General features: G+C 36.7%; 1 protein-coding gene across 4 annotated transcripts in view; it reads left to right on the top strand.

Annotated features, from left to right (window-relative positions):
* The window catches only part of Cth (Cystathionine gamma-lyase), a 664,174-nt gene that overhangs the window by 532,193 nt on the left and 105,769 nt on the right, over positions 1-26,212 (top strand). For all 4 annotated transcript variants that reach the window (XM_068225275.1, XM_067136551.2, XM_067136549.2 and 1 more), the window contains one exon: positions 4,124-4,259. In XM_068225275.1, coding sequence (XP_068081376.1) covers positions 4,124-4,259 — 136 coding nt within the window. The remainder of the gene's footprint in view (positions 1-4,123; positions 4,260-26,212) is intronic.

Here is a 26,212-nt window from a genome sequence, read left to right as displayed (position 1 = left end):
AACTGTTTTGAGATCCTCTTGAATTTCTTTGATTCAATAATGCCTTCCAGTCTTCTTTCCCAGATTTCTCATCACTAATTGTCATAAAATCATGTTTTCTGGTAATTGTAAGATGTGAAAGAAATAAGAGATTCTTTCCTTCATCGTGCTGGTAACCGGGTCAATCTCTTGATAGATAGTTTCATTGGGGAGGGTTCTCCAGACTCCTTCAATCTGGTACTTTTTATTTATGCAAGTTCTGATAATTCTTCTTTCAGTTTTGTGGAGCTGATCAGTTCTTTTTTCGTTTTTATTTGGAACAAGGTTTCGCAAGTGTAAGTGGCTTGAGGCAAAGTTACAGTTTTGTAGTGTTGGATCTTAGTGTCTATTGACAAGCATTTTTTGTTATAAGTTGACCAGGTAAGAAATTGTGCTTTTTTTCATTTTGTTGGTTCTATTTATCCATGTTGCTTTCTTGCTTAAGTTGTGAATAATGATTTCTCCAAGGTAAATTGTAGGATTATATTATTTTTTTTTTTAATCATTTATGATGTATTTATTAATACAGTTCTGTATGTAAATGTTCCTGCTGCAAGCTCATATCAAGATGGCATTTTTTTAAACGATTCTGACTCACTAACTAGGCTGCATGCAACCAGCTGTAAAATATTGACCTCTAAAATATCATAGAATGACTGTATGAGTTCAAAAACGCAATAAACAAAGTGAAGGGGTTTATAACTGTTGGTCGTTCATTTGATAACCTAATTCTTGTTATAGAGGTGCTTAATGTAACAGAACATAACTTAGCTGTAAAAATGAACAGTTCTAAAAAGAACCTTGACAGTCTGGAAAGATGTGGAGATTCGTTGCATGTAAACAGTTCGTAAGTTGGATTAATTCATGGACTGCAGCTGGTTGTAAAATCATGTTATACCATTATGTGTAGTGAATTGGGTAAGAAACAATTTCCTTGAACCCGATGCAATTTATCAAATCAGCTGCTGAGGCTGTTCTGTTAGCTTAAGTTGCTGTTTATTTAGAAAGATGAGTAAGTAATAACTATATTATGCATATCTTAGTACAACTTTGTAATCCAGTTGTGTTTTATTGGTATGATTTTGTTACTCGAATCTAAAACTGAATGCCTCTACCATGTATATGGATGACAGTGAGCGGAGTAAGTGACATCGCTTGTATTTTATCAAGCTCCGTGTTTCTGTATCTTGTAATCACATCACATTGGGACAAAAATAATCATTCTTGTGGTTTTTCTTGTACTTATTTAGGCAATCATATGACAAGTTATTTTGGACCAAATAATTCAAGATAATATTCGGTGGTTTACTCTAATGTAATATTACAATTGAGTAATTTCATCTTATTCCATTTTCCGTGCTGACAAAATATCCAATTGTCAAGTGAAAAGGTTAAATACGTGGACCTTTTCACATGGCAATTGTATATTGTAATTTAAATAATAAACAGGAGATGGCTCTTGATATAGCTTAAAATTGTGGCTGGATTAGAGATTTGTGACGCCAGAAATTAGAATCTACATGTACAAAATATGTTATTATGGTTACCAGTTAACAGTCATTTTCCATTTTATGATGTAGGCCTATTTGCAGTGCCTATGGTTTTAACCGCATTGAAGTGAACACTGTTGTTAACAATAATGAACAGTGCATTAGTAATTTACCTCTAATCAACTTGTCATTTTTCGTCTCTCTCCTGGGTCTCTACATCAATTAGCATGTCGTAGGTGATAAGAAGGAGACATTACTGTAGTTGTTCTTCTAATAGTACTTCTAATAGTTTAGACATTCTCTTTTAAGTGCCTCAAGTGTATATTTCCTTTGGTTTGCTCCACATTTTCTTCCATCTTAACCAACTGTCTCTCACAGAATGAAGAAGTGTAATAATCGTTGAACGTGCATCACTAATGAATACAAATATGTATTTTCACCCATAAATTACTCGGCTGTACCACACTCAACATGCAAGCACTTCTGGCCGCATGCTCGAAATGCTCCTCTAACATGTAAAGGCATAAGTTCCTGGCAAACCCTTAAGAGTAAGGAAGAAAATACATGTGAAAATACTTTTTCATCTTTCCATCTTTTTTGGAACCATTCAGTAATGTGCTTTAGAAGATTTTTTGTTTGCTGTAAATAGTCTTTGCCCATCTTTTTCAAGTAGGTAGTGATTAGTTTCCATATCTAGTCGTATATGGAGTCTAACATCAAGTATTTACTGTAACATCAGTAACTAGCTTCAATAACTTGTCATTGTATAGGTCTATTATATAATAGAAAATCTGCTGATTAAACTATCAAAATGCATTACAGCAACAGGTGGCAATAAATGCAACTGATTTTTATAATAACTTGATATAGATATGAGCATGGGCACTGACAGAGTTATTTGCAAGTACATTTTGCAGTGTTTACTTCTTTACTTTTCTTGTTAATCTGAAGTAAAATGGGCGTATAGAACAGTCTTACCAAGTAACAAGAACTATTTGTTTGAGGTTATGGTACATCATCATCACTAATCGATTTACTCATGACAGCATTGTGATCCACTGGTTTTGTTTCTACTTGTCATATCTCTGCTATAGTTTTGCCATTTCTTGACAGTCCTCAGCTTTCCTTAGGGCACGTTGAAAAGACAAATCAGTGATGTTCTTGACTTTCCTCATCCATTTAATTGCAATCCTTTTTTGTGGTCTACTGCCCTCAGTGTTCCCTCCCATGACGACTTTTCTACATTTTTCCAGTTCATCTCGCAATGCGTCCGAAGAACTGGAGTATTCTTCCAATGATGCGAGAAGAAGTGTATTTTAAGATCTTCAGCTCCTGAAGTGTGGATATATTGATTCTTCATGCAGTCCCAGGCACACTTAGCATCCTACGCCAGCACAGCATTTTGAAGGCATTGATGTAGTGTTTTTTCTTTCTTTCTTTCTTTCTTTCTTTCTTTCTTTCTTTCTTTCTTTCTTTCTCTGTCTCAGGCCTTTATGGTCCAGGTCTCACAGCCATATGAGAAAACAGAGAGTACAAGGATTTCAGTGAGCCAAATCTTTGTATTGTTAGTTATCTTCTTGTACTGTTAGAGGTTATAGTTAAAGATTCAAAATGTTATAGTTGATGATGCCACATATGACGTCTGGAAATATGAAGGAATCCCAAATTAATCCCTGCAGTATGCTGATTTAATTTATCAAGTGAGGTGATCAAGATCAACCCAACTCTTCCAGTGACAACATGTCCTATTGAATGCACATCCAGTACAATACATTTACATTTCATTAGAGTCGGTCTACGATGGGAGACAGTAGGCTAAGTGGACTATCCATGTTCATTGTTCACAGGAAGTGTGTGCAAGAGAACACTGAATTCATTGATATTGTGACAAACCAATTTGGACAGCAACTAAGAAGGCTATAGGTTTTTGTTCCAACATACTGTAATTTGTTTTAAAAAAAGACCAGATTTTCCAAAGTTTTCTTGCATGTCATTTACTTTTATGCACTGAATTTCTGTTCTGTTAAATAAGTTACATTCTACATTGCACGGCCTATATTTCTTGCAGATTTTCCTACTTCAGCACACCATTCTCATGAGCCATGGGGGTTCAAGCACCCTTGCATCCCCCTCGTGTGCTCATGGATATTTGCACTGATGTCAGTACTTTCATAATAACATTGCGAATGACTGTGCTGCTACTATTCTGATGGTCATAAGTCTATTCAATTTGCTTATAAGTAGAAGAGTTGACAGGTCATCTTTCTACACATGATACTTTTGGAAAACAGGGGCTTTTGAAATCATCACATCACTGTTACTATGAAAGTTCATGACAGTATGATTATTTTATAGAGAATTCAAACAGCTATTAAATTTAACATTAGTGAATCTGTATTATATGGTCCAGCATATGCCTTGAACCCTTATATTGCTCGTCTACTTACTATATTTGATATGTCAGGTTTTCACATTAATAATTTTACTGTATATTGTTGTAGTTTTTAATTTTTTTCCACTTAATTTTGTGCTTTTACTTTGCTATATTCATTTCTTGACCATATTCAATTGTAATATTATGTGCGGTAGTTATTTTGAGAACTTGATTGTTACAGCGGCCACTGATGCTGGGAGCTGATCTTGTTGTGTACTCTCTCACTAAGTACATGAATGGTCATACAGATGTTGTCATGGGTGCTGTAGTGACTAATTCCCAGGAACTTCATGAAAGGCTCAAGTTTCTTCAAAAGAGTATGTTGATACTATTTTCCATATATGCTGTAGTAGCCTATTGTTTGTTGCTGAATGATTGTGTTCATGGTTCTTTTTCCTTCCTCGCTCTGTATGTAAATTACAAAGATACTATTGAATCGTTTGAACTAAGTAACATACGAGGAATAATACAATATTCTCAATGGCAGTCTCAGAGGAGCATGTCTTAACTTATAGTTTAATATTTGAAAGAAAGAACATGACAGATATGGTACAAGAGGAAAACAGTTGAGTTTCATTGCCAATTTATTTCAACTGCTGGTCCATAATGTGAACATCTTAATATGAATATTGTTTCAATTACTACAAAATAATCTGTTAGTTTTAAACATTCTTGTTTCTAAGATGGACATCAATCTTTTTCAGTGTTAATTCAGTTAATCTATATATAAAATAAGAGTTTTGTCTGTACATTGCTCAGAATTTGAAAAGAATGGTATTTCTGTATCGGTCATGTCCACAGTAACAAGAAAATGAATTTTTTACTTTTCCGTAATTTCTGTCTGTATGTATGTATGTATGTATGTATGTATGCATGTATGTATATATGTATGTACTAGCTGATGTACCCGTGCTTCGCTACGGGATGCTCAGAAAGACTGACTTGGTGGTTTTCCTAACTGAATTCAACATAGGTCATTACAAAAACGTCAGTAGGAATGTAGCGATTGAAAGCAATGTTATCATATAAAATACTCGATCAAATGAAAAACCGCACACTTTCTCACCGATCTAACTGTCCAAAGTTCCAGAGCTGGAATAACCAGGTCACAGACTGCCGTGAACACTCCTCTGTCATTATTCCGTTATAAATATGCACACTACTCATTCCAATCAGTGGCTCAGAGTAGGGATTGTATAGCTCGAATACTATGATGAACCAGTGTGTTACGTACCATATATATCAGAAACTGTATGAACCAGAGGAATGGCATGCTAAAGAAGAAAGTTATCTTACTCACCAGCTACTTCCCACTAATATACAGGCAGGCTGTTACAGTCGGTACGACCAGGCGAGTTGGCCGTGTGGTTAGGAGCGTGCAACTGTGAGCTTGCATCCGGGAGATAGTGGATTCCAACCCCACTGCCGGCAACCGTGAAGATGGTATTCGGGAGATAGTGGGTTCGAACCCCACTGTCGGCAGCCCTGACGATGGTTTTCCGTGGTTCCCATTTTCACACCAGGCAAATGCCGGGACTGTACCTTAATTAAAGCCACGGCCACTTCCTTCCACTTCCTAGATCTTTCCTATCCCATCGTCGCCATAAGACATCTGTGTCGGTGCGACGTTAAGCAAAAAAAAAAAAGATGGTATTCCGTGGTTTCCTATTTTAACACCAGTCACACCAGGCTGTACCTTAAAGCCAAGGCCACTTCCTTCACACCACTATTCATTTCCTATCCCATCGTCGCCATAAGTCCTACCTGTGTCGGTGCGATGTCAAGCAAATTTTAAAAAAACCTCGGTATGCTGCAGTAATCCTATCTATCGGGGATGAGAGGAAACAGAAGACAAAAAGCACATCACAACAAACAATGGTCAATGTAATGTTATTGTTGATAAAGTTTATGAGCTTTCTATATTGCAGGCCTTCACATTAGTTTTCTTTCGACTCTGTGATATTAGGGGGTCTTACAAAATTATTTATATCGTAGACTGTAGTTCCTTATTCTCAGACTTTACATACCGATTTTCACTAAATTCTGTTTACCCATTTCCTCGTGACTCGGCCCTGATATGGACTTAGTAACAAAAATCCAAATTCATGAACATCTCCGATTATATGCGGTACGGTAACAGTGTATAAGACATAAGTGATCGGAAATTTAATAACTTCTCACATAACTACTGTACTACTAAATTACAACATAACAAAAATTATGTTAGTTATGTAGTATTTATCGATACCTTCCTACCAGTTATCCCTTGAGAACCTTATTTGAGAAATAAATAAATAACTTATTTGAGAATTACATTTCAGGCCTTCCCCTAAACTACCATTTCACTCAGCGTGAATAAAATAATTTATAGCCTAGATTGTAGTGGTTCATCGCCCGACTTTACATACAGATTTTCACTAAATTCTCTTCAGCCGTTTTCTCGTGATGCGTGTGCATACACACAGAAGGGCAGACAGACAGAAATTACGGAAAAGTAAAAATGCATTTCATTGTTACTGTGGACATGACAGATACAGAAATACCATTATTTTCAATTTCTGAGCAATGTACAGACAAAACTCTTATTTTATATATAGATTACATTTCAGGTCTTCCCCTAAACTACCATTTCAATCAGAGTGAATAAAATTATTGATGGCCTAGATTATAGCGACTTATTCCCCGACTTTGCATACCAATTTTCGTGAAGATACGACCACTAATATAATAAATATTTGAGAATTAAATTTTAGGCCTTCCCCTAAACTACCAGTTTCCTCAGCGTGAATACAATTATTCATGGCCTAGATTATATCGACTTATTACCCCGACCTTGCATACCTATTTTCATTAAGACACGGCCACTAATAACATATATATTTGAAAATTAAATTTCAGGCCTTCCCCTGAACTACCATTTCACTCGGCGTGAATAAAATAATTTATAGCCTAGATTGTAGCGGTTCATCACCCGACTTTACATTACGATTTTCATTAAATTCTCTTCAGCCGTTTTCCCGTGATGCGTGTACAGACAGACAGACAGACAGACAGACAGACAGACAGACAGACAGAAATTACGGAAAATAAAAAATGCATTTGCTTGTTACTGTGGACATGGCCGATACAGAAATACCATTCTTTTCAAATTCTGAGCAATGTACAGACAAAACTCTTATTTTATATATATAGATTACATTTCAGGCTTTCCCCTAAACTACAATTTCAATCAGAGTGAATAAAATTATTGATGGCCTAGATTATAGCGACTTATTCCCCGACTTTGCATACCAATTTACGTGAAGATACGACCACTAATATAATAAATATTTGAGAATTAAATTTTAGGCCTTCCCCTAAACTACCAGTTTTCTCAGCGTGAATACAATTATTCATGGCCTAGATTATATCGACTTATTACCCCGATCTTGCATACCGATTTTCATTAAGACACGGCCACTAATAACATATACATTTGAGAATTAAATTTCAGGCCTTCCCCTAAACTACCATTTCACTCAGTGTGAATGAAATAATTTATAGCCTAGATTGTAGCGGTTCATCACCCGACTTTACATTCCGATTTTCATTAAATTCTCTTCAGCCGTTCTCTCGTGATGCGTGTACATACATACAGACAGATAGACAGACAGACAGAAATTACGGAAAAGAAAAAAATTCATTTCCTTGTTATTGTGGACATGACAGATACAGAAATACCATTCTTTTCAAATTCTGAGCAATGTACAGACAAAACTCTTATTTTATATATATAGATGTATGTATGTATGTATGTACACGCATCACAAGAAAACGGCTGAAGAGAATTTAATGAAAATCGGAATGTAAAGTCGGGTGATGAACCGCTACAATCTAGGCTATAAATTATTTTAATCACGCTGAGTGAAATGGTAGTTTAGGGGAAGGGCTAAAATTGAATTCTCAAATATTTATATTATTAGCAGTCCTATTGATAAATATTACATAACTAAAGTTATACAGAATTAAATTTCCGATCACTTACTTCATACATTGTTACTGTACCGGCTTTGATAACACAGATATTCATGAATTTGTATTTTTGTTGCCAAGTCCATATCAACGCCGAGCCATGAGAAAATGGGTTAACAGAATTTAATGAAAGTCAGTATATAGAGTCGGGGAATAAGAAACTACAGTCTAAGTTATAAACAACTTTATTCGCCCTGTATGAAATTGTAGTTTAGGGGAAGGCGCCTAATTTTAAATACCTTATGTTATTGGTCCTATCGAAAAGTACTACATAACAAAAGTTATAGGGAATACAATTTCCGACCATTTATGTTTTATTAAATTTTACCGTACCAACTATGATAAGAGTGGTATTTTAGAGTCGGAAAAAACTAAATATGAAGGCCTACAATATTGAAAGCGCATAACATTGATCAACAATAACATTACATTGACCATTGTTTGTGGTGATGTTCTTTGTCTCTTATGCTGCCGCTCAACTCCGATAGATGGGATTACTGCTGCGTATCGAGTATAACAGCCTGACTGAATATTGGCAGGAAATAGATGGGGAGTTAGAAAACTTTCTTCTTTAGCATGTAATTCCTCTGGTTCATACATTTTCTGATACCGTACTGCTGGTACGTAACTCACTGGTTCATCATAGTATTCCAGCTATTCGATCCTTACTCCGACGTGCTGTTTTGAATGAGTAGTAGTAGTAGTAGTAGTAGTAGCAGCAGCAGCAGCAGCAGCAGTAGTAGTAGTAGTAGTAGTAGTAGTAGTAGTAGTAGTAGTAGTAGTACCTGGTGTCTAGAATTACAATTTAAGCATATTCCAAATTATAGCACCACAATTCACTAAATAACTTAAAATTCAACCCTGAAAGGAGCCGTTTCTTAAAAAGAGCTTCTTCCTCTTCACTTTTATTAAATTCTACATTCATTTTATTCAAAATTAGCAGTGAAGAAGGGGTTTCTCCTCTGGCTTGGAGCAAAAAATTGCCTCCAAGTCAGATAGATTCTTCCGCCGCCAGTGTAGTGAATTGAGATTTTCCGACACATGGGGTACTCCTAGGAAACTGATTAGCAAAAGGGCATAGTTTTTGCCCTGGGACTTTGCACTATTCGACCCCACCCTTTCCGGAAAAAGACTAATGGTGTTCACGGATCATGGCTGCCTGCAGCCTGGTCATTCCAGCTCTGGAACTTTGGACTGTTAGATCGGCAGCGCAGTACTGTTCATTAAAAGTGAGAAACTGTGTGGTTTTTTTATTTGATCGAATATTTCATGTGAAATCATTGCTTTTACTCACGCCATTCCTACTGACGTCATTGTAATGACCTATGTTCATTTCAGTTGGAGAAACCACCAAGACAGTCTTTCTGAGGATGTAAAAAGGCAGGTTGAGAGTGACTGTCTGCCATTATAATGCAATTTCCCAACCTGATTGTGACAGATGGTAGGCAAGCGGGCCTACCTTTACAATGAAACTTCCCTAACGCAGTCTTCATTTATGAGAAAAGACGTTTGGTGATTTCTCCGTCGTGTTTCCAGGGTAATGTTAAGAGCTATGCAATTTAATACAGTCTTGCTCACAACATGTACACTACCTAACCTAGAATTTTGTATACAATGTAGAATTCCGTAGCGAAGCACGGGTACATCAGCTAGTCTATATATATAAAATTGGATGTTGGTATATTTAACGTTAATAGACTCAAAAACTACTGTACCGATTTCGCTGAAATTTTCACAGTTTGTTCGTATTACATCTGAAAGGGATTATGAAGTGGTTTGAATGAAATCGGTAAAGTAGTTTTATTATTATGAGTAATTTTATGTAATTTTATTAAATTTCAAAGCCGCACCAAGATTGGATCAACTTGATGGACAGATTGTTGCTAGGCGACACCAGCTTACACTATACCATGATAGTCCGCTAAATGAAACAGCTTATGGTTTTTAGTGCCGGGAATGCCCGAGGACATGTTCGCCTCGTCACATGCAGGTCTTATGATTTGACACCCGTAGGCGACCTGCGCGTCCTGATGAGGATAATATTTGCTGTATATAGGAGGATGAAAACACGCCGCATTGACACTTACAAAGTACCTTTCTTGATAGGAGGTGCATTCTTATGCCTACTATTTTGAAATGACAATCCAACATGCCGTGATGGAGATGTACTTTCATGTCATAGTACCAACATTGATAGGTCTGCCCATTTTGAAGAATGTAGCTGTGTATTAGACGTGTAAAATATTTAAGAAACTGTTAAAAATATAGAATATCAACAATGGAATGACAAACTTGGTACACTTATGACTTAGTATCAGGGAAAATCAAACCTCGTGGGGGAAAGACACCACAAACACCCATAAGGGGGGGGGGCTTGGAGGACGAGTTACAAAATTAATTGAAAATAGTGTTGAATTCATAGTTTTGGGGGTCGCTGAGATAAATAGTGACACTCCGGATTTTAAAGTCCAATTGCAGTCCCCTTCGGGGCGGGAGTGCGGGGGAGTGAGAAATAATAATAAGAAGAAGAATAGAAAATAGAGCCGAATTCATCATTTTCAGGGTGGCTGAGATGAATACTGACACTCTGGAATTTTTTGAGGTCCAAGTTCATCACACTTTGGGGTGATAGGGACGAGGAGGGAAATATATATAAAAATAATCAGAAATAGTGTCGAATCCATAGTTTTCGGGGTCGCTGAGATGAATAGTGACACTCGGGATTTTTTAAAGTCCATATTCAGCACCCTTAGCGGTGGGGGGGGGGGGGGGGGGCGACGGGGAGTGAGATATAAACATATTAATAATAGAAAATAGAAGTCGAATCCATAGTTTCAGGGTCGCTGAGATGAATAGTGACACTCCAGAATTTTTGAAAGTCCAAGTTCATCACCTTTTAAGTGGGGGGCGAGGGGGAATGAGATATAAAAATAATTGGAAGTGACGAATTCATAGTTTTCGAGGTCGCTGAAATGAATAGTTACACCCGCAATTTTTTAAATTCCTTTGGGATAGGGGACGAGGGGAGAGTGAGATATAAAAATAATCAGTAATAGTGCCAAGTCCACAATTTTTGGGGTCGCTGAAATGTATAGTGACACTCCGAATTTTTTAAAGTCCAATTTCATCACCCTTTGGGGTGAGGGACGAGGGGAGAGTGAGATATAAAAATAATGGGAAATAGTAACGAATCCTTGGTTTTCAGTGTCGCTGAGATAAATAGTGACACTCCGAATATTTTAATGTCCATATTCAGCACCCTTAGGGGGGAGGGCGAGGCAGGAGTGAGATGTAATAATAGAAAATAGAAGTCGAATCCATAGTTTTCGGGGACGCTGAAATCAATCAATCAATCAATCAATCAATCAATACTGATCTGCATTTAGGGCAGTCGCCCAGGTGGCAGATTCCCTATCTGTTGCTTTCCTAGCCTTTTCCTAAATTATTTCAAAGAAATTGGAAATTTATTGAACATCTCCCTTGGTAAGTTATTCCAATCCCTAACTCCCCTACCTATAAATGAATATTTGTCCCAGTTTGTCCTCTTGAATTCCAACTTTATCTTCATATTGTGATCTTTCCTACTTTTATAAACGCCATTCAAACTTATTCGTCTACTAATGTCATTCTGCGCCATCTCTCTGCTGACAGCTCGGAACATACCACTTATTACAAGTGATGAAAATCATTTTTCGTCCGTATTGAAAGTTTCGTAAACTGTATATAGGATAATATCTTTTGTTTATTTCCACCTATTCAATACATTACAAGAAGTTGGCATTTACTTTAAAACATTATTCAGATGAGACATGTTTCGCCTCTCACTGTGAGGCATCTTCAGTCATTATCAAAAACCTTATTATTTTACCAGGCATCTGGTTAAAGATATTCAAAAATGTGTTTGATGATTATAAGAGAGGTAAGATTTACGTTAGTTATAAACATGTTCATGAAGTAACTAAAAATCCAATATATTGATAAAAACATATGTAGTTCTTTGTTGAATAGGACTTGTTTGATTCTACTATAGTAAGAGAAGGTGGCTTGAAGCCGTAGTCGTTAATAGATGTCTAATAGATAGTGGAAGGCATAAAATATCAGTTTTATGAGAATATACATTACATTCAAATGATACTAAAAACTAGTGGATTCAAAGGTAGTACATATAAAATGTTCAATGAAATAACTATAGATCTAATAAAATGATAAACACATATGTAGTTCTTTGTTAATTAGGACGTCGTAAGATTGTACGGCTTAAAGCCGTAGTCATTAATAGATGTCTAATACATAGTGGAAGGCATATGAAATCAGTTCAATGAGAATATATAATACAAACAATTGATACATAAAAACTGGTAGATTCATAAGAGGTACATTTAAAAATGAAGGCGTCATGTGACTATAAAAGACAGTTGATGGCTTAAAGCCGTAGTCAAAGTTTGAAATGTAGGTCAAATAACTGCTAAATATATGGTAAAAAGATATAAGTCAAAATATACAGCTTAGTATAAAAAATATGAAGGAAAAACATTCCAATTGCTTGACAAAAGTTACTTGACGTTGGCATGCGTATGTCCGTGATATTTATTGGTCAACATTTCGTAGGTTATTTTAGATTTATTCGGCAAGATTGCGTTGACAAGAAGTTCACCAGATGTTTATAGTTGGCCTAATTTGTAAAAAGAAAGTTGCAGAGATGGTGATGGGTGGAAATTCTCAACGTTGGTATGGTTTTTTTGACGTGAAGGTTGGAGAGCTGTTGTGTTCTTCTTCGATGACAATATATTTTATAAAACGTTGATTGTAAATAATTTATACTATTGAAGAGTATTATGGTAGTTTGATGAAGCTGTTGAATTATTGTTGTTATAGAATGGTTCTGAAATGAAGAAAAAACTGTAGTTAATTTTGACGAAAATGAAAGAAAACATGGGAAGGTTTTGTTTAAGTGTTGTTAGTGAGAAAATGTTGGTGCTTACCTATGGCGTTGTAGGCCCATTTAACAAGCTGTGTGAGGCGTGAAAACATATTAACTTATTTAAATAATCTGGATAACAATATTAAATTCACTAAAGAGGACGAGAACCACAAATCAATTAATTTTCTTGACATCACAATAACAAGAACTTCCAATAAGTTTGATTTCCAAATTTACAGAAAACCCGCATTCACACCTATAACTATTAAACAAAGTTCCCTTCATCCACAATCACACAAACAGTCCTCATTTTATAGTATGGTGTACAGAGCTCTAAAAATTCCCCTTTCAGCGACCAATTTTAAAAAAGAAATAAATACAATAAAAGAAATAGCCACTTTTAATGGATATAATCCCTCTATCATAGACAAACTAATCAATAAAGTTAAATTGAAACTATCCACAAACCTCTCCCCAATAAAAAATGAAAAATCAAAGTTCGCAACCTTTACGTACACCAACCCAATCATACACCAAGTAACCAACACCTTAAAAAAATCAAGAGATCAAAATAGCTTTCAAAACTCAAAATTCAAACCAAAAAATGTTCTTCAACCATAATACAATAAATTCAGAACATAATAAATACTCAGGCTCCGGTATCTATAGATTAAAATGTAATGAGTGCCTCAGCTCATACATCGGACAAACAGGAAGAAGCAAACTAGGTACACAGAACATTTCAATGCTCAGAAACATAATAAACACTCAGCAATGAGCAATCACATGAAAGAAACGGGGCACAACTTTACCACAATTGAACAGGACCTTCAAATTTTAAAAACAGTAAAAAAAAAGGTAGACTTATGACCGAATTCGAAAATTTATACATATTTTTGGACCAAAAATTCAATGCTAATAAGAATTTAAATGATCCAATAGACAATAGAAGCCCTTTATATGACCAAATAGTAACATTATTCAATAATGTAAACCTTCAGGACAAAACGTTTTTTAATATTTTCAAAACAGTATCAACAAACACCCCTACGTCAACAAATACATCATACCCCCCTCCCCCTCCCATCTTACGTAATTCCCCTCCACGCGCAATCATAAACCAATAAATGATACACGCCCCTCCGCTTCCCCTACCATTCACAACTCCCTCCCGTTCACGAATCACAAGCCTACAACTCCACCCCCTCCTACCCACCCCCCTCTAGCCAGACGACATACGTACAACACAAGGAGTAAAAACCGTTAGTGACCATTAGTATCCTAATAGTGCCTCACACAGCTTGTTAAATGGGCCTACAACGCCATAGGTAAGCACCAACATTTTCGTCAAAATTAACTACAGTTTTTTCTTCATTTCAGAACCATTCTATAACAACAATAATTCAACAGCTTCATCAAACTTCCATAATACTCTTCAATAGTATAAATTATTTACAATCAATGTTTTATAAAATATATTGTCATCGAAGAAGAACACAACAGCTCTCCAACCTTCACGTCAAAAAAACCATACCAACGTTGAGAATTTCCACCCATCACCATCTCTGCAACTTTCTTTTTACAAATTAGGCCAACTATAAACATCTGGTGAACTTCTTGTCAACGCAATCTTGCCGAATAAATCTAAAATAACCTACGAAATGTTGACCAATAAATATCACGGACATACGCATGCCAACGTCAAGTAACTTTTGTCAAGCAATTGGAATGTTTTTCCTTCATATTTTTTATACTAAGCTGTATATTTTGACTTAATCTTTTTACCATATATTTAGCAGTTATTTGACCTACATTTCAAACTTTGACTACGGCTTTAAGCCATCAACTGTCTTTTATAGTCACATGACGCCTTCATTTTTAAATGTACCTCTTATGAATCTACCAGTTTTTATGTATCAATTGTTTGTATTATATATTCTCATTGAACTGATTTCATATGCCTTCCACTATGTATTAGACATCTATTAATGACTACGGCTTTAAGCCGTACAATCTTACGACGTCCTAATTAACAAAGAACTACATATGTGTTTATCATTTTATTAGATCTATAGTTATTTCATTGAACATTTTATATGTACTACCTTTGAATCCACTAGTTTTTAGTATCATTTGAATGTAATGTATATTCTCATAAAACTGATATTTTATGCCTTCCACTATCTATTAGACATCTATTAACGACTACGGCTTCAAGCCACCTTCTCTTACTATAGTAGAATCAAACAAGTCCTATTCAACAAAGAACTACATATGTTTTTATCAATATATTGGATTTTTAGTTACTTCATGAACATGTTTATAACTAACGTAAATCTTACCTCTCTTATAATCATCAAACACATTTTTGAATATCTTTAACCAGATGCCTGGTAAAATAATAAGGTTTTTGATAATGACTGAAGATGCCTCACAGTGAGAGGCGAAACATGTCTCATCTGAATAATGCTTTAAAGTAAATGCCAACTTCTTGTAATGTATTGAATAGGTGGAAATAAACAAAAGATATTATCCTATATACATACCACTTAGTCGAGCAGCTCTTCTTCTTTCTCTCAATTCTTCCCAACCCAAACATTGCAACATTTTTGTAACGCTACTCTTTTGTCGGAAATCACCCAGATCAAATCGAGCTGCTTTTCTTTGGATTTTTTCCAGTTCTTGAATCAGGTAATCCTGGTGAGGGTCCCATACACTGGAACCATACTCTAGTTGGGGTCTTACCAGAGACTTATATGCCCTCTCCTTTACATCCTTACTACAACCCCTACACACCCTCATAACCATGTGCAGAGATCTGTACCCTTTATTTACAATCCCATTTATGTGATTACCCCAATGAAGATCTTTCCTTATATTAACACCTAAATACTTACAATGATCCCCAAAAGGAACTTTCACCCCATCAACGCAGTAATTAAAACTGAGAGGACTTTTCCTATTTCTGAAACTCACAACCTGACTTTTAACCCCGTTTATCAACATACAATTGCCTGCTGTCCATCTCACAACATTTTCGAGGTCACGTTGCAGTTGCTCACAATCTTGTAACTTTTTTATCACTCTATAGAGAATAACATCATCCGCAAAAATCCTTACCTCCGATTCCACTCATTTACTCATATCATTTCTATATATAAGAAAACATAAAGGTCCGAAAATACTGCCTTGAGGAATTCCCCTCTTAATTATTACAGGGTCAGATAAAGCTTCACCTACTCTAATTCTCTGAGATCTATTTTCTAGAAATATAGCAACCCATTCAGTCACTCTTTTGTCTAGTCCAATTGCACTCATTTTTGCCAGTAGTCTCCCATGATCCACCCTATCAAATGCTTTAGACAGGTCAATCGCGATACAGTCCATTTGACCTCCAGAATCCAGGATATCTGCTATATCTTGCTGGAATCCTACAAGTTGAGCTTCAGTGGAATAACCTTTCCTAAAACCGAACTGCCTTCTATCGAACCAGTTATTAATTTCATAAACATGTCTAATATAATCAGAAAGAATGCCTTCCCAAAGCTTACATACAATGCATGTCAAAATTACTGGCCTTTAATTTTCAGCTTTATGTCTATCACCCTTTCCTTTATACACAGGGGCTACAATAGCAACTCTCCATTCATCTGGTATAGCTCCTCCGACCAAACAATAATCAAATAAGTACTTCAGATATGGTACTATATCCCAACCCATTGTCTTTAGTATATCCCCAGAAATCTGATCAATTCCAGCCGCGTTTCTAGTTTTTAACTTTTGTATCTTATTGTAAATGTCATTGTTATCATATGTAAATTTTAATGCTTCTTTAGGCTTAGTCTCCTCCTCTATCTCGACATTATGCTTGTAACCAACAATCTTTACATACTGCTGACTGAATACTTCTGCCTTTTGAAGATCCTCACATACACACTCACCTTGTTCATTAATTATTCCTGAAATATCCTTCTTGGAACCTGTTTCTGCCTTAAAATACCTATACATACCCTTCCATTTTTCACTAAAATTCGTATGACTGCCAATTATGCTTGCCATCATGTTATCCTTAGCTGCCTTCTTTGCTAGATTTAATTTTCTAGTAAGTTCCTTCAATTTCTCCTTACTTCCACAGCCATTTCTAACTCTATTTCTTTCCAGTCTGCACCTCCTTCTTAGTCTCTTTATTTCTCTATTATAATAAGGTGGGTCTTTACCGTTCCTTACCACCCTTAATGGTACAAACCTGTTTTCGCATTCCTCAACAATGAATAGTGACACTCCGGAAAATTTTGAAGTCCAAGTTCATCACCCTTTGGGGTGAGGGACGAGGGGAGAGTGAGATATGAAAATAATCAGAAATAGTATCAAATCCATAGTTTTCGGGGTCGCTGAGATGTATAGTGACACTCCGGATTTTTTAAAAGTTCATATTCAGCACCCTTAGTGGGGGGGACGAGGCGGGAGTGAGATATAATAATTATAGTAATAGAAAATATAAGTCGAATCCATAGTTTTCGGCGTCGCTGAAATGAATAGTGGCACTCCTAAAGTTTTTAAGTTCAAAGTTCATCACCTTTTAGAGTGGGGGGGCAAGGGGTAATGATATATAAAATTAATCGGAAATAGTGACGAATCTATAGTTTTCGGTGCCGCTGAGATGTATAGTGACACTCCAGATTTTTAAAAGTCCATGCTCAGCATTAAGAGATATGAATTTCGTAGTGTTCCCTACTGAAGTGAGTTCAGCGACCTTGGGGGGGGGAGTGAGACATAAAATTAATCGAAAATAGTGTCGAATCCATACTTTTCGGGATGGCTGAAATGAATAGTGACACTCCGGATGTCGTTCAAGTCCAAGTTGAGCCCCAGTAAGCAGGGTTGTGAGAAGGGGTGAAGAAAAGAAAATGTGCAAATGACGGAGATGTTGGGTGTTTGTATGCATGTTCCAACTAAACTTGGTACATATATTATCTACTATCTATAAAATATACTGCGGGGGCAAGACACCCCTAGAAGCCCTAGGGATGAGGGCGAAATATTATAACTAAAAATGACCGATATTAGTGCTGAATCCATAGTTTTCTGGACTACGGGAGAGATTTCAGCCAAACTTGGTATACTTATGACTTACTATCGTGAGACAAACTGCGAGGAGGTATGGTAGACGTAGCACGCTAGGGATGAGGTGGGAAGGGCTGAGATGTAAAAATAATCAAAAATAGTGTGGAGTAGTGAGACGAATATTGATACTCCGGGCGTCATTCTGTGTATGTTTCTTCCAACATAGCCCTCATACAAAATTGGTACACATATGACTTACTATCTGAAAAAAATACTATTGGGTAAAACACCAGTAGCACTCCTCGTGGAGGTGGTGAAATATAAAAATAAACGAAAATGACTGATACTAATGTTTACGAGTTCGCTGAGTTGAACTGTGACACTATGGGTGGATAAGTCATACTTCACCGTAATTGGTATGGAGGTTGAGAAGGGTTGAAAATGAATGTAAAAATAACCGTCAAAAATGGTTGTATGTGGGTATATTCCAAAATAGCTCTCAACAAAACTTGGTACATATATGACTTACCATCTGGAAAAAAATACTATGGAGATAAAACACCAATCCCCGCTCGGGTGGGGAATGGGAGGGCATGACATTTTCCATTATTTAAAAATAATAGAAAATAACTGATATTAATGTCAAATTCATTGTTGTGACTCCCTGAATATAGTTTAAGTCGACGTTCAGCCTCCATTGGAATGGTATACTAAAAGGTGTTTTGTAGTGAATAGTATAATACGACCGAGATTAGTGTTGAATCCACTGCGTTTAGGGTCTCAAGGTTGATGGTGAGAGTATCAATGACAGTTGATACAGTAGAGTCTCGCTCATCCGACCTTCGCTTATCCGACATTCCACGTTATCCGACACTGGTAGACTTAATTTGATCTTTTGCTGGAGGCTAAATTCAGGCACACCCGCTGTGGAGGGTGCGACCATGGGACAAGCACTGGCCTGACCGCTGGCGGTAGGACCGTTTTTTTCTCAAGGACAGGTGCAGTGAGTCTTCAGTCATTGATCATTGTAGTATTGGTGCGTAAATGGAAGAAAGTGATTGTTTCTATGGAAGACAAGTTGAGTGCATTAAAGAGACTAGACAAAGGGGAAATTCTTCAAAATGTGGCTTCAGGTTATGGTGTTGAAACTGGAAAAAATAGAGGGAAGAAATTGAAAAGTGGTGCTCTACCAGAGCGCACCAAATCCAATAGAAGTGAGTGCGAAAAAGTAAGTGAAGCACTATTTCTTTAGTTATCTGGCCCCGTTCTGCAGGAAAATGCTGTGTATTTCCAGAAGGAGTTTAATGAAGGGGACCCTAATTTTCCTGCCAGTGCTGGGTGGCTTGATCGGTGGAAAAAACGGTACGGCATTAGGCAGCTTAATATCGGTCCAGAAAAGATTCTTTTCGTAAGACACCTGGAATGTTTTCGTTCAATACTGCATGTACTGTAGAGTTGAATTGATAATTCAATAAATAGAGTACCTAAAACATGTCATTGTTTTAGTACTAGAGTGTAGCCTTCCTGTTTGTTTTAGTTCAGTTTCAAAGTTATTCTGTATTATCCGACATTTTCGGTGATCCGACCTTCTCCTGGTCCCGTTTAGGTCGGATAATCGAGACTCTACTGTATTGTGTAGATCATATCTATACCGTGACTGATAAATGCATGAAGTTATCACTTATTATCTTTTTGAAACTATCAAATACTTCCCAATCAATTCGAGCTTCCACAAGGATAAAATTTTACTAAAAAATGAAATCATTTAAAACTTGAAATCAAACACATCTAAATAACTCTAAAACTATATAATAGATAGTAAAAATCCATATCCCAGAAAGGAATTCTATAAAAATTCACTTCAACATAACTAACTGGTGATACTAATCTTAAAAGTAAACATCCTAAACCAACCGGGCTATGCCGGGTAGTACAGCTAGTATAACTTATAAATTTGAAAAGACTGAAAAACTTCAAAATTTTAAAAATAATAATCGTTCAAAGTTAGCTAAACATACCATATTATAAAATGATATAATTAGTCAAGTTAATTCTCTCCAATATATTCAGTTAGTACACAGCATTCAACCATGATTTAGATGTAAGAACCACCGGGCTGAGTGGCTCAGACGGTTGAGGTGCTGGTCTTGTTCAGACCCTAGTTTGGCAGGTTCGATCCTGGCTCAGTTCGGTGGTATTTGAAGGTGCTCAGATACATCAGCCTCATGTCGGTAGATTTACTGGCAAGTAAAAGAACTCCTGCAAGACTAAATTCCAGCGTCTCGGCATCTCCGAAAACCGTAAAAGTAGTTAGTGGGACGTAAAGCAAATAACATTATTATTAAATATAAGAACCACTCGGCATATCAGTAGGCAAGGAGGTAAGCTGAATATCTGAATATTTCCAGAATGATATCACTCATTGTAAAATGCATGCAGCTGAAACAGTTTCAGTCACCGTTTCCTCACTATCTCCAGATGGTACATCACTATTAAAAAAAAAGTAAAAGTAAAAAAACTCAAACATCAGTAAACTTGTAAATAATTGTAAATAGTCATTTAATAAATTTAGTGGATAGTAAAACATGTTACCTCTTCGTGTAGTAGTTTTAGTTTTAAGAATCCTGATAACCTGCTGCAATAATGTGTGTAAATTGTAGAACACTGGAGATGGGACAAGAAAGCAGAGCTGTTAACTTGAAGTCTCATAAAACACCCTGTTTTAACTGATTCAGACTTAACAGCTTTGTTCTATGGAGCATGGTATAAAACAGAGCATAAAGCAGCTTCTACTGAATGTGCTCCGACTGCTACTGCTTATCTGCTTTACCATTGTGGAACTTCTGTCTCTGGTCAACAGCAGAAGGGGAGAATAAGGAATTTGCCTGGACATCAACCCCAAACTCCGACTAATGAAATGTCCAAGCGATGCTAGAGATCTTAAAATACTATTGTTCTCAGAATAGTGGAATTCAAGCTAAGCAATAAGAATATGTTGGTGCCACAGAACACCTGATGTTGGAAACATCTCAAGCAGATGTCACATTAGAAACTTCTATTGAAGCAAAGGAACGATTTCCTCATGAGGAATAAGTTAGTACCACAGAATATCTGACATTGCAGACAAGGAGTCTCTGAAACAGAAGTCGTATAAAAAAGTTGTACTGTATCCATCTAACCTCGCTAAATTATCATATTCCTGTAGGAGCACTTCAGAGGGATTTTATTTTGTTTGTTAGTCATGCAGCATTTAAAAGTTCAACATACCGTACGTAGTAACTTGGCCTGTTGTTTAATCATTTTCATGAACCTTCTGTGGTAGAAATAATTGTAACATCTATAGTTAAGATAATAATTAGTGACAAGTTTGAATAGATGAAGAGCTTTCAATGTGAATGTTTGTCCAACCCTTGTCCCGCTTCTCTACGGGGTCGAGTATGAGGTGAGATGAATCTGTTGTGGTGGGTTTTTATGACCAGATGCCCTTCTTGACGTCTACCTCATCAGAGGAGTTAATGAGTGAAATGAATGACGTGATGTATGATAGTAGGAAGGGAGAGGAAGAACCTAGTGCTGGCACATAGCCTACTCCTGTTGAATAGCACCAAGGGGCCTGAATCAACGCTTAACGCCCCCATCCAACGGACAAATCACCATCAACAGCATCATATGCCTTCACTCCATAAGCAGTGGAGAGGTTTGGAATTTCATCCAGGCTTTTGGCACGCAATCTAGTGATTAGAAATTGTATATCACCACCTCCCCTACCCTGCTGGCCAACATTCTGATGGTGACATTTTTTTCGACCAACGGGACTTGTAGCGGCTAACCGCAGTGTCAGACCATTTAGACTTCAACACCTTAAGGATAATGGCCACCAGGCGGGCTAGCTTTCAATGTGAATGCACGTACATAAATCAACATAAAATAAATTTCAAGTACTATTATCTATGGCTACATGTAGCATATACTGTACTCATTTTTAATTTAGTATCTCCTGTACTTCAACTTATCACCTGGTACTTCAGTAATTTCCAGATTCTACATGTTTTAATACCACAGATGGATCTTACATGGACATTTTCTCCCTGTCAACATCATTAGGAATTATGTACATACCTAACCTCAATTCTTACTGATAACACCTTTCATAATAATTATAAATGCATTCAGCAAGTAGCCTATATTATTAGTACTATCAGTTAACAAGAGCGTACGAGTTGGATGGCACTATTAATAACACGGGTGAGAAAGCGATATAATACGCTGTCACTGGCTTGTTAGGCCTATCGTGGATCTTTGTGTTAATATTTTGTTATGCACTAGCTGGTCAGTGCCTGACATGCATTTTCTCATGTCAGTAAGGTTTGTGGTTTACCCACCAATACTCGGGAGGCTAATCGCAGTGGTTACCCACTGGGCGATAGGGTCGCCATATTCCTATGCCAATTTCACTTAGTCCCATTATCAGTATGTTTCTCTCTGTCATTATCTGTGTGATTTCTTGAATCCATGCATCCTTTTTTAAGGATACTACATTAATAGTCCCAATTCTTATATTTTTCTTTGAACAGATTTGTCTATCATTGGAGCCATTTTGGCTGTCATACCTGACAAATCTGCACAAAGGCTTTGTCACTTTTGATATTGGTTTTACATTTGATCCGAAGCTCGTTTGATTGTTGATACTAAGATATATATATATAAGATATAAGATATTGTGGAAAGAATACTTCCAAAATCTATATGAAGGACAAAATGAAACAAATGAACCCAAGGAAATAGATGGACATATAATAAATATTATGATTACAGTAGAAGGGCCGAATAAACGATCAGATGAAATAGGAAGAGAAGATCTACAAATGTCGGATGTAGAAAAAGCTGTATTAGAAATGAAAAATAGCAAAGCTCCTGGAATAGATGACATCACAGTGGAAATGATAAAAGCTGCAGGACCTAGTGGAATGCAGTCGCTGTATAGAATAATGAAGATAGTATGGACTGATGGAAAGATTCCTGATGATTGGATAAGGGTAATTATTGTACCTATTTTTAAAAAAGGTAACAAGGCACTTTGTAAGAACTATAGAGGAATAGCATTACTGTGTCTTGTATGAAGATTTATAAAAAGATAATCTTAAAAAAATCAAGAATAAGATAGATTCACAATTAAGAGAAGAACAACAAGGATTTAGACCTGGAAGATCAACTATTGATGCCATACTTACAGCTAGACAAATAGTAGAAAAGAAATGGGAATTTGGGAAAGACATTGCAGTTTCATTCATAGATATACAAAAGGCTTATGACATGGTTAGAAGAGAAGAGATATGGCAAGGCTGAATAGAATAGAATTGTCAAGGGAAATGCAATTCAGAATAGAAACCTGTATACAAGAACCTCGTTTATCTGGCCCTCATTAATCCGGATCGAAAATAATACAAATGTAGTTTTACTTTTACTGGGTCGATTCTTCTTGAATGTCTTTCCGCCAAGGATAGTTAAGGACAGGAATTGGAAGTAAATCGGCCACGGTCTATCAAAGGTACCGTCCTGGCATTCGCCTGGAATTGAGAATGGGAAACCGTGGACACATCTGAGTTCCTTGACACATTTGCATGCATTCCCGGATGCTCGGACGTAGATGTGAATGACGTAAATGGCCGGTTGAAAAATGACTGTAATTCAGGCTACGGCATAATGACAGATGAATAAATTATTGCCTGTAATTCAGGCTACGGCATAATGACAGATGAATAAATTAATTGCCTCTTGTTCCTCAGCAGGTAATGACGAGTGTGATGGTGATTGGAAGATGAAACATTGACTCATGGAGATGTAACAATGCAGCTGGACAAACTGATGGCGTATGTAGAATCCCAGACTGAAACAACACGGGCAGAACTGATGTTAGTAAAATGTTGTGATCGTGCTGCACGCAAACGCTATACAAATGTAAAACAGAAAAAGCTCACGCATTACAGTATTTTAATGCATAAAACAAAGTCCTAAATGTAAGAAAAGTGTTCTTACATCTTTTGTACAATTGAAGAAAGGTATCACTGCACAACTTCAGTTAATATATTATATAACATGTACTGCATTTGTTTCTTAATTTTTTGGATTATCTGGATTTTCAATAGTCTGGATCAGTTCCGGTCCCACGTAATCCGAATAAATGAGGTTCTTATGTACAACAAATATCTGAACTGTGTTATAATAGATGGCAACAAATCAGAATGGTTTAGGACAGACAGAGGAGTTCGACAAGGAAGTGTACTTTCACCAGTGCTCTTTAATATAGTGATGGACTACATTATTAGGAAAGTTAGTCAAGGGTCAAAAGCAAATGATATGAAAGTCATAGCATATGCAGATGATGTAATGATACGGGAAGAAAATGAACAAAAATTGGAAGAACAACTAAATACCTGGCAGAGGGCAATTGAAGAAGCAGGCATGGAAATAAGTTTTAACAAAAAATGAGGTAATGAAAATCAGTAGAGAAAACAAAAAAATGAAGGATCTTAGGTGTAATGGAAAAATTCTTAAAGAAGTAGATGCTATTAAATACCAAGGAAGTAACCTAACTGGGAAAGGAAACATCAAGGGAGAAATTTCGGAGAGGATAGGAAATTGCTCAGTATTTTATTACTGTGTATCAGACATAATTAGAAATTGGAAAGTACCTACCAAAGCAAAAATCATGATATATAAATCATATTATTTGCCAATATTGGCCTATAGATCAGAATGTTGGACTTGGACAAAAAAAAAAAGATCTGAGTAGATTACAAGCAACAGAGATGGGCTTTCTGCAAGGGATCTTGGGTAAAACAAGGAGGGACAAGATAAGAAATGAAACCATATGAAACATGCTCAGATCAATCCTCTGAAAGAAACTATGGAGAGAAATAGGCTGAAATGGTTCGGCCACGTCCAAAGAATGGGGCAAGAAAGATTACCAAGAAGAGCTCTGGAATAGACAGAATCTGGAAGAAGACCAATTGGAAGACTACGAACAAGATGGAGAGATCACTGGATGACGTAAATCGGAGAGGATTACAGTGGCAGGCAGTGATGGTTAACGTAAGAAATTTCATTTTTTGTCCGTATTGAACGGTGATGAGCGATAGAATGTGGAGAAAAAGAGAAGATTGGAAGAGGCTCTGTGAACGACGTGCATAAGCAGAAACTTATCAGGAACAAGAAGAAGAAGAAGAAGAAGAAAATAACTGATATGAAAAGCTTAACCTATCTGCAATATCACCATTACTTTAAGTTCATAGCAAGCATCCTCCGAGAAAATACAATCAGAATCCACGATGGCCTAATCCAATCCAAAGAAATCCAGCATACAAACGGAGTACTCCAGGGAGATCCTATAAGCCCCATTATGTTTAACGTACTTACTCATGATGTGATACAAAGGATACAAACAGAAGAAGTGAGGATGTGGTTGTACGCTGATGACATGATCCTGCTCTCAGAAAGAAGAGAGCCCCTGCAAGAAGCCATAAACAAATTGGAAGAGTGGTCCCAAGAAAATGACAGAGTTATAAGTAGGGAAAAGACAAAAATTATGAAATTCAGAAAAGGAGGAAATTTGGCGAACACTGATAGATTCACTTGCGGGGAAGAAGTACTAGAAATAGTCAAAAGCTACAAGTACCTAGGACTCTCACTGCAAGTGACAGGACATGCCTTTTCCAAGCACATTGAAGACAGAGCTGTAAGAGCAATAAAGGCGACTTTCAAGATAAAGAAACTGAATCTACTATCCGTCACAACAGCCCTGACACTATTCGACATAAAGATTGCTCCCATTGCCTCATACGGCATACAGCTTATATGGAACCACCTCACATACTCAAATCTGAAGTGATTAGAGGGAATTAAAACAGCCTATCTGAAAAGAATGCTCTGTGTCTCAAAATACACGCAAAACAGAATAATGTATAACTTGGCAGACACAACCTTCTTTGTAGAAGACCTGATGAAAGCTCATAATCTGATACCAACACCACAAAGCACCAGATTCCTAGAAGACAGGCGACAGAAAGCGAGGGACATCAATCCCGGACTCCTCACCGCCCCAGCGATGACAAGCAACGAATGGAAAAAGGCCAACTACCAACTTCGCCATTTATATACGAGAGTGGCAACCCACAGACTACATCACCGAATATGTTCGACGAAGGAATACCATAGCCCCACCGACAGATGTCAGTGCACCATATGTGAAGGACCATGCAACACGTATCATATCAT

This window comes from Anabrus simplex, chromosome 1 (assembly GCF_040414725.1).
Source record: "Anabrus simplex isolate iqAnaSimp1 chromosome 1, ASM4041472v1, whole genome shotgun sequence".
Classification (NCBI taxonomy): domain Eukaryota; kingdom Metazoa; phylum Arthropoda; class Insecta; order Orthoptera; family Tettigoniidae; genus Anabrus; species Anabrus simplex.
This window is presented reverse-complemented; position numbering and strand designations above follow the sequence as displayed.